The 10,000-nt window shown below is 48.8% G+C and overlaps 1 protein-coding gene across 3 annotated transcripts in view; it reads right to left on the minus strand.

The window, feature by feature from the left end:
• The window catches only part of LOC125028545, a 20,040-nt gene extending 18,522 nt beyond the window's left edge, over window positions 1-1,518 (minus strand). For 2 of the 3 annotated variants that reach the window (XM_047617925.1, XM_047617922.1), the window contains exon 1: window positions 1,208-1,518. In XM_047617925.1, the coding sequence (XP_047473881.1) occupies window positions 1,208-1,386 (179 nt within the window). In that variant the 5' untranslated portion in view covers window positions 1,387-1,518. The remainder of the gene's footprint in view (window positions 1-1,207) is intronic. The other variant, XM_047617924.1, reaches the window with a different exon arrangement.
• Between the last annotated feature and the right edge of the window lie 8,482 nt (window positions 1,519-10,000).

Below are 10,000 nucleotides of genomic sequence, written 5' to 3' on the forward strand. Positions count from 1 at the left end.
ATCTATTCTCCTCAGAAACAAGCGAAAATTCCACACGGGATGCGCAGCGACGGAGGACGCCCGCGCGGAGATGCCGCGGAGATGCGTCCAGAGCATCAGCGGGAACAAATCCATTAGCTTATAAAAACGCGTCTGTCTGCAACACCACAGTAATGCGACAACTACCCAAGTCGTTCGGGCGTTCGACCAGTTTGGCTCTGGTGTTTGGGCGAGAGAAAAAGCAGGCGATTTTGTACACGCCGGAGAAACAGCTGAATCGCAAATACAGGAATGATAGCGGTAGCTGTGGCAGATGTAGTATTTGTCGTTGTTGTTGTTGTAGTAGTAGTTGTAGTAGTAGCAGTAATTGTAGTAGTAGTAGTTATAGTAGTAGTAGTTGTAGTAGTAGTTGTTGTAGTAGTAATAGTAATAGTAATAGAAATAATAATAATGGTAATAATAATAATAATAATAATAACAGTAATAATAACAATAATAATAACAATAATAATAATAACAATAACAATAATAATAATAAAAAAAATAATAAAATAAGAACATTAACGATGCTAATAATAACAACAACAACTATAACAACAACAACAATAGAAATAATAATAATAATAATAATAAAAACGATAATAATCGACATTCAGTTATGATCATCTCTATCATGCTATCACTATTTCAGAAATCTACATCCAAATACTTTATGACAAGTATGTACCTTGAACACTGGCAGAAAAACTGACAGCAAATAAGGACACTGCCCATATGCACTAAAATATTGAACAAAAACCTTAATGATATGAACCAGTATCAGAGGATATTAGATAATAATGAACTCTATTTCGAATGTCAAGGTGAGTACTTGCAAAAAAGGTTGAATATTTAAAGGAATAAACAGGGAGTGAGGTATTTAGATACTTAAATATTTAAGAATAAAAAGGAGTGAAATATTGAAATAAATATCTAAATATAAAAACTAAATATTTAAAATAGTTAAATATTTAACTATAATATAATATACTTAAATATTTAAATAAAAAAAAAAAATGAAATACTGAAATACTTAAATATTAAAAAATCTGAAAAGGGTGAGATACTTCTGAATATATATATATATATATATATATATATATATATATATATATATATTTTTTTTTTTTTTTTTTTTTTTTTTCCAAACTACCATTAAGGGCTACCGTAAAGCGAATCTCAGCCTCACCTCTCCTCTGTTCTTCGTTCACCTTCTGATTCGTCGCCGCCTTTTTCTTTCACTCTTTTTCTCTTTAGTCGCTGTCTCCCGTCTTCCGCCACTTCCGGTCGCTCTCTCCGAAGGGCGCCTGCCACTCGCCGTCGCCCGGTGACTGGAACTCGTCGTGTTTCTTCGCCTCCGTCTCGCATTCGTTGTCTCTCCTCGCTTCCTCCTCCTCCTCCTCCCCCTTCTCCTCCTCCTCCTACTCTTCCTCCTACTCCTCCTCTTCCTCCTACTCCTCCTCTTCCTCCTACTCCTCCTCTTCCTCCTACTCCTCCTCTTCCTCCTACTCCTCCTCTTCCTCCTACTCCTCCTCTTCCTCCTTCTCCTCCTCCTCCTCCTCCTCCATTTTCACCTGGTCCTCCTCCTCCTCCTCTTCCTCCTTCTCCTCCGCCTCCTCCTATTCCTCTTCCTCCTCGTCTCCGCGTCCCGTCGACGCCGCCATCCACACGTCTTCGCAGCGTCCGTCTCCTCCCCGTCCTGCCTCCGGGCGGGTCGTGGGACCACATGACGTCCCTCCGCTCTCGGGCCTTCGGTTTGTGCCTTATCCTGAAGGAGGGGGACAAGGGGTGAGTCACGGGACGGAAGGAGAGGGGAAGGGAAGGGGTGAAAGGGAGAGTGTGTGCATTGTTAGAAGTGTATTGTGGGAGAGAGTGAAAGGCGAGTCAGAGTGAGGTGACAGAAGAGAGCGAGTGGCGAGGTGAAAGCTGAGAGAGCGAGTGGCGAATCGTGTGATGGGAGGCGAGTGAGTGAGTGAGTGGGAATCAAGGGATGAAAAAACTCCCTCATGACTGATGAGCCAACGGACGGAGCGTGAGAGTGAGGGGACGAGCCTGACGACGAGGAAAGGGGACACAGAAGACGGCAGTGAGGCAAACAGATGAGAAACGATAAGGGAATCTCTGTTGGTTTCTGAAACTGTTGACTCACTTCTCCTAATAAACCGGTTTGTCCTGTGGGTTTTCATTCATTGTGAGGCTCGTGTATGGTGCCAGATTAACGCAGAGTGAAGTGAGGAGAGACTAAAGATCAACTTGCAACCGCAGTTTCGAAGAGAAACAGGGAAGGGCAGGATGAAAAACGTAGCAATATCATTTCTAAGTCAATACGTAAAAATGCACCTTACTTTACTTTAACTTAAATTTTAAAAAAACTAAGTAAAATTCATATAACCTAACCACATCTGAAGTGTAAGACAGAGAGAGCAAATGAAAGAGAGATAAAAGAAAACAGATTAAAATAATTTATTTTAAGAACGAATACCTAACGACAGAAGAAAATAATAAAACAAGAAAAGAAGAAAAAATAAAATTATCTCTCTCTCCCCAGCATTATTCCTCTCATAGATATGTAAATCTGCTTATGCCATTATCGATATCTGAGCAATTTTACATAAAGCCATCACAAGTTCACGGGTGTCATTGCTCCTGGAGAGAGAGAGAGAGAGAGAGAGAGAGAGAGAGAGAGAGAGAGAGAGAGAGAGAGAGAGAGAGAGAGAGAGAGAGAGAGAGAGAGACAGAGAGAGAGAGAGAGGGAGAGAGAGAGGGAGAGAGAGAGGGAGAGAGAGAGGGAGAGAGAGAGGGAGAGAGAGAGAGAGAGAGAGAGAGAGAGAGAGAGAGAGAGAGAGAGAGAGAGAGAGAGAGAGAGAGAGAGAGAGAGAGAGAGAGAGAGAGAGAGGGGGGGGTTGGAGGAGGAAAGAGAGGAAGAGGGAGAGGGAGAGAGGGAAGGACGAAGAGAGGGAGAGAGGGAGAGGAAGAGAGTGAAAAAGAAAGAGAGAAAGAGAAATAGTTTGTTGGATATGAATGAGTATATGGTTTGAGATACGAATTAAGGTAAATTTATATACAAGAGTAAAGGAGATGCAATGAAAGACTGATTATGAAGCTAATGATAAAAAAAAAAAAAATAATAACGCTACATATATAAAAGAAACGGAGATTATATAAATAAATGGTGTGGGGGGGGGGGGCATTATAAATTGCAGAATAAGAAACAAACAAACAAATATAATGATAGCGAAGCCTTCAGATCAACTATATTCATAAAAGAAACATTCCTTCAGTCCATTTCCCTCCTTCTCCTTATTCCTCCCTTTTCCTATTCTTTATCCTATCCCTTCTTCTTTCTCTCTATTCCTTTATTCCTCACTTCTCATTATCTCTCCCTCCTTTTTCTCCTTACCTTTCTTATCACTTTTATTTATCCCTCTCTCCCTTTTCTTACCACTTCTTCTCTCTCTCTCTCTCTCTCTCTCTCTCTCTCTCTCTCTCTCTCTCTCTCTCTCTCTCTCTCTCTCTCTCTCTCTCTCTCTCTCTCTCTCTCCCCTTAACACTTCTCATCCTTCCCTCCCTCTTTCTATCATTTCTTCTTTTTTACTTTTTATTCTCCCTATCCCTTTCCTATTCCTATCCCTCATCCCTCTCTCCCTCCCTCCCCCCTTTTCCTATCCTCCCCTCCCTTTTCCTATATCTATCCCTTCCCTTCATCCCTCCCTCCCTCCCTTTTCCTATTCTTATCCCTTATCCCTTCCTCCCTTTTCCTATCCTACCTCTCTCTCCCTCCTTTTTCCTCTTTCTATCCCTCATCCCTCCCTCCCTTTTCCTTTTTCTATCCCTCATCCCTCTTTCCCTCCCTCCCTCCCTCCCTTTTCCTATTCCTATCCTCCCCCTTCCCCTCCCTCTTCCCCTTTTCCTCTTTCTATCCTTCATCCCTCTTTCCCTCCCTCCCTCCCTCCCTTTTCCTATTCCTATCCTCCCCCTCCTTCCCCTCCCTCTTTCCATCCCTTTTGCTATCCTCCCCCTCTTTCCCTCCCTTTTCCTATCCTCCCCCTCCTTTCCTCCCTCCCTCTCTTTCCCTATCCTTATCTTCTCTTCCATTTCCTATATTCCACAATATTTATATCTTTATCTATTTATCTGTTTTCTTACCTCTTTCGTCGCAGTCTTTCGGTGGTGATCCTCAGACCGGCACTCGGCGCGAGGAGGAGGTCGTCCTTGTACCACAGCACGTCGGGCGAGGGCGTTCCCTTCACCGTGCACTCGAGGGTGAGGTTTTGGTCACGTACCACGGAATCGTCTCGAAGGCCCGTCGCCGAGGGGGGTTGCGCTGGAAGACAAGAGGGGGAGGGGGGTCAGTAGATGTTGGATGGGGAGGGAAGGGGAGAGGGGGAGCTGGGGGAAGGGGGGGGAGAGGGGGAGCTGGGGGGAAGGGGGGGAAGGGGGGGAAGAGGGGAGCTGCGGGAGAGGGGGAGCTGGGGGAAGGGGAGGTGGAGGGAGGGGAGAGGTGGGGAGAGGGGGAGCTGGGGGAAGGGGAGAGGTGGGGAGAAGGGGAGAGGTGGGGAGAGGGGGGAGCTGGGGGAAGGGAAGAGGTGGGGGAAGGGGAGAGGTGGGGAGAGGGGGAGCTGGGGGAAGGGGAGAGGTGTGAGAGGGGAGAGGTGGGGGAAGGGAGAGGTGGGGAGAGGGGGAGCGGGAGAGGGGGGGGGAGGGGAGAGGTGGGGGTGTGTGGGTGTGTGTGAGAGGAGAGAAGTGTGGGGTGTGTGGGTGTGTGTGAGAGGAGAGAAGTGTGGGGTGTGTGGGTGTGTGTGAGAGGAGAGAAGTGTGGGGTGAGGGGGAGGGGGTTCAGCAGGTGTTGGATTGGGGGGTGGTGAGGGGAGAGGTGGGTGTGTGAGAGGGGAGAAGTGTGGAGGTGGGGGGAAAGGTGGGTGTCAGGGGATGGGGGTCTAGTAGCTGTTGGATGGGGGGGAGGGGGGGAGGTGGGGGAGAGGTGGGGGACAAGTGAGGGTGAAGAGGTTGGAGTGAGGGGTTGGGGAGAGGTGGGGGTGGGGGGAAAGGGGGTGGGGTTGGGGGGTTGGGGGTAGTGGGGTGTGTGTGTGGGGTTCAGTATCTCATGGATGGGGGGGGGGCGGGGCTATCCGTAATCGGAGCTCACTTTTAGTATAAGTGTCTGTTGAAAAAAAAAATGAATTTCAAACGATTGTGAAATATAAATAATAATATTCGATGATTCATTCATACATACATATCTCTGTCTCTGTCCCTCTCTCTCTATCTCTCTCTCTCTCTCTCTCTCTCTCTCTCTCTCTCTCTCTCTCTCTCTCTCTCTCTCTCTCTCTCTCTCTCTCTCCCTCTCTCTCTCTCCCTCTCCCTCTCCCTCACCCTCTCCCTCTCCCTCTCCTTCTCCTTCTCCCTCTCTCTCTCTCTCTCTCTCTCTCTCTCTCTCTCTCTCTCTCTCTCTCTCTCTCTCTCTCTCTCTCTCTCTCCCTCTCCCTCTCCCTCTCCCTCTCCCTCTCTCTCTCTCTCTCTCTCTCTCTCTCTCTCCCTCTCTCTCTCTCTCCCTCTCCTCGAAGTCCATATAATTAGAAAATCGCCCGTCACAATACTCAAGAACAATAAGAATGATAAATGTCTAACACCTGTTAATGGCACCATACCCCCCCCCCCCCCCCCTTAACCCCGCCCGGCACCCTCCGCCGACCGCTCTCGGCTTGTTGACACTGCGTGACCTCCCCTCACCTCCGCCACCTGTGACGTCACCATCAAACATGGAGTATGGACACTCTTGCAGGCACGCTAGGGTCGAGGTCAAGACTTTTATCGCGCAATAAGTGTCACGAAATCATGTTATGACGTCACTCTGACCTCACAAGTGACATCATCGCTCGCAGGTGTGGGTGTGTTATCTTCTGTCAGCCTGGACTCCACCTCGCTCTCTCCTCACCTTGTTTGTCTCACGCGAAGTTTGGTTTATTTTCTTTAATTATAGCGGATGTATGCGACGAAGATAACTCCCATATATCGAATCATTTATGGAAATTCATAACACGCATCATCTCATTTTGTTTAGGCTCGCAGCCCTCAAATGCATTTTGTCTAGGCTCGTCGCCCTCAAATGGTAGCCGAACATTGAATCAAATCTCCTCTAAGGCATTAGCACCGAGTCATAAAGTGTTAGAATCTCTCCTTCAAGTATCCTCTCGCTCATCTGCCGAGTTACAGACTCGTGGGCGTTTGATACACTGCAATCAACCTCATATTTTGGGTCATATGCCACCTCCTTATCTGACAAAACCGGCCATCCGAAGCTCCGAAAAGTTGAGGTGTGAAGGTGTGGCTCGGAGTGGGAGGTGGAGAGGGGGGAGGGAGTGGGCCGCGTGGCAGGAGTGGGTGGCGGGCGGGCGGGCGGGCGGGCGGGTGGATGGGTGGATGGATGGGCGGGTGGGCGGAGCGGAGGTGTGGGCGATGTGTGGGTTCTGGCGGGCTGGGATGATGGAGCTGGCGTGAGGGCGAACAGAATTGGAGGTACGGCATAAAGGGCAGAGCAAGCGATAACAGAGATGGTAAATAAATTCTCTTTCAAACTATATAAACAGCCTTGCTCGCGAATGAATATAAAATTATACTGTTTCTTCAGTGACAAAAATTCCTCCGGAAGCCCTAGTGATGGACGAAGAATCATGGTGACGTCGAGCCGCGCGCTGTAACGATGTAAGCAGCAGTTCGGTGACGAGTGACGGAATGGCCAGTGGCTCGCCGGGAGGGCCGGGGTGGACAGCCTCGGGGCCAAGACCCGTGTGGGTGGACATGACGTGAACGGCATCTGGAGATCGAGGATACCGCCGTCGGCCATCAGGTAGGGGGGCATGACGTACGCGGAAACAGCAGCATAATAATCTCGCGCATTCAAAGGTCGCTTTACTACTGGTCGCTGTCCAAACTCCTGTGCAAATTTACGTCCTTCGCCCTTCAAGGGGACGATTTCGAGCGAAGTGGAGGGGCCGGGCGACGTCACAGATAAAGCTGCGAGAAGCAATCCATCTTGGGGATTAGGCAAGAGCTGCGGGGATGAGGCGATAAGGCAAGGGGCAATTTAGGACGATATTCATAAGTGAAAAGATTTACATACGTGGGATGCAGCCAAAACGTGACAGCGGAGGAGAGCAGGTGTGTTGAGTCCAAACCAGACGGTGACATTAAAAGTGTAATCGGAGAGGCTATTGACGTGAGCCTTGAATCGGTACAATAAGAAGAGCAAGTAGGAAAAACGGCCACTGAGGACGAAAGAGAAAGAGAAATGAAAGAAAAAAAAGGCGGAGCGACGGCGGGAAACAAAGAAGAGGATCGAGCAGGATCGACGGGGATTTGGGAAGGGAGGTCGATGGGTACAGGCAGGGGGGAGGGGGCACACAAGGAGACATTTCGAGAATGGGTCTCATGCGGGCGGCAGGGCAGGGAGCAAGGGAAGCAGGGTACGTGAAAGAGGGGGAGGAGGCAGGCGTAGGTGAGGGCGGGAGGGGGGAGGGGGGTTGCTGTGTGCATGGCGCGTGTCATGCACATGTAAAGTGTGCACGACGGAGGCATATGTAGAGAATACCAGAATATCAACCGCGTAAAAATAGCAGCGTTGGTCACCCAGTGCGAGTAGAGGTAGCCACGATACGATATAAATCGAGGCATTGGCAATGCAGGCAGGTATGGATGAGGTACGTTAAGTCAGCGGGCGAGGCGGGGGGTCGAGGCAGAGGGGGTGGGGGGCAAACAGGCGGGCGCGATCATTTGGCGTAGACCCGCCGGTGCTGCCTTTCATATTTCTCTGTGATTTATCCGCCGTGGCTGGGCCAGCGACGGTGCCAGGCTGCCTGGGAACCGGTGCCAAGCGAGGCTACTTCATGACCACCTGATCCCTTACCTTCTCGAAGCCTTTTCAACGCTACCGCGACGGAAAGAGCGAATTCCCCGCGTCCCGTGCGACAGATTTTGCTAAGGAACTGGAAGGGAAAAATCGGCCTGGCAGTGGAGGTGTCTCGTCGCCGAGACTGCCAGACATATACTTGTTGGCACCGAGACTGATGTATAAGGTGAGGTAGGTGCCATCTTCCCCCCTCCGCCCCCCCACCCCCCCAACAGACTCACGAACACCCAATAAACTCACGACCAAGGACAGTCGAGGCTAAACTTGAGTATGAGGAGGGAGAAGCGGGGAGCGTATAATGAAGAGAGGCGAATGCAATCATCGCAAATACCCGATGGATGTAAAGAAGGGGAAGTGAGAAAGCTCACTAAAAATAGAGCTCGGGAAGAGATGTAAATAACATCAATATAATAAATTTATGAGGGAACGCCCGCAAAATACACAAGATCGTCTTGCTCTTAATGATCTCATAAAAGTGATAACAAACAGTAAGAAAATAATTACAGTTAATAAGAAACACTGCGCAATTAGAGTTCAAATGACCTTGATGATGTGAATTTGCATTACACGTAAAAAGGTCAGCAAACACCATTGAACTCTACGGGTGTTCCCTGCCATGTTTCACTAAGCTACTAGACTTCCCAGGCCAGCTAATAAAGATTAGGCCTATGTAACGACTTTTATATCACCAAACGTAATAGAAAAATCAATTAAGTTACATAAAAAATGGAATGTTATAAAATGTTATGAACGTGCATTAAATATATCAAAACTTGAATCAAATATATACAAACTTACGAACACCTGTTTATTAAAAAAATCTCTCTACGCTTTTCTTACGTTTCCAAACACTCTTTCCTTCCTCCCGTTTTCTACATAAGCAAATTATATGGAATGGCTTACTTTTATAAACGAACGTACTGGAAACAAACGGAGGTAATGTGAGTTTTTTTTTGCACTTCTTTGACAACACCCACACACATACCCCCCCTTGAACCCACGCCCACAACCCCCTCACACGCCCACACCTCCCAGCCCCACCCTGACACACCCACGCCCACAAACATCCCCCACACACCCAGCTCCCAACCCGACGCACACCCCGCTAATCATAGACTATGTAGGTACAAATAAAACGCAGACGCTCGCACGCACTTGCATAAGACCTTGGAATGTTCAAGTGAACTTACGCTCCAAGATTATGAGTGGCCAATGTCTTAAATCGTGAGAGCGCTGATGCTTGAGGTGGGCAGGTGTTGAGGGCACGGACAGAGCACACCTATCAGCTACACACCGCATTTAGCCGCCATAGCCCGCGGGCGCTGCGGAGTCACCCCATTCCCTCCCCTTACTTCTCCAACTGCTCCCTCCCTCCCTCCTTCCATGTCCTCCCTCCCTCCTCCCCTTGCTTATCTAACACATCCCTCCATCTCTCGTTCCCTTCCCTCACTCCCTCCTTTCCTTCCCTCCCTCCCTCCCTCCTCCCCTTCCCTCCCCTTACTTATCTAACAGCTCCCTCCCTCCCTCCCTCCTCCCCTTCCACCTCCCCCTCTATTCCCCTTCTCATTTCATGACCCTACCATCCCTTTTCCTTTATATCCTTACACCCTCTCCCTTTGACACTCCACCCTTACGTCTCTCCCTTACTCCCATAGCCTTTCACCCTTTCCCTTCAGACCCGCTACTCCGTGTTTGGATCTATTCCCTTTCAATCGCATTTTGTTTTCTCTATACGCATATACCCTCTACTCCGGAGCCCAGTATCCTCTCTCTCTGTGGCTTTATACCCCTTATATGCCCTTACCCTTTTGCTCTATACCCTTTCACCCTTTTCCCTTGGTCTTACCTGAGCTCTCTTCTTTTTGCTTCAACTCTTATTTACATTCTTTGCCTCCTTCCCCTCCCTTTGCTCTCCCTCCTCGTCCCTACTCGCCCCTTCCCCTCCCTTTGCTCTCCCTCCTCGTCCCTTCCCCTCCCTATGCTCTCCTTCCTCGTCCTTCCCTTTGTTCTCCCTCCTCGTCCCTACTCGCCCCTTGCCCTCCCTTTGCTCTCCCCCCTCGTCCCTTCCCCTCCCTT

The sequence above is a fragment of the Penaeus chinensis genome, chromosome 9, assembly GCF_019202785.1.
Source record: "Penaeus chinensis breed Huanghai No. 1 chromosome 9, ASM1920278v2, whole genome shotgun sequence".
NCBI lineage: Eukaryota > Metazoa > Arthropoda > Malacostraca > Decapoda > Penaeidae > Penaeus > Penaeus chinensis.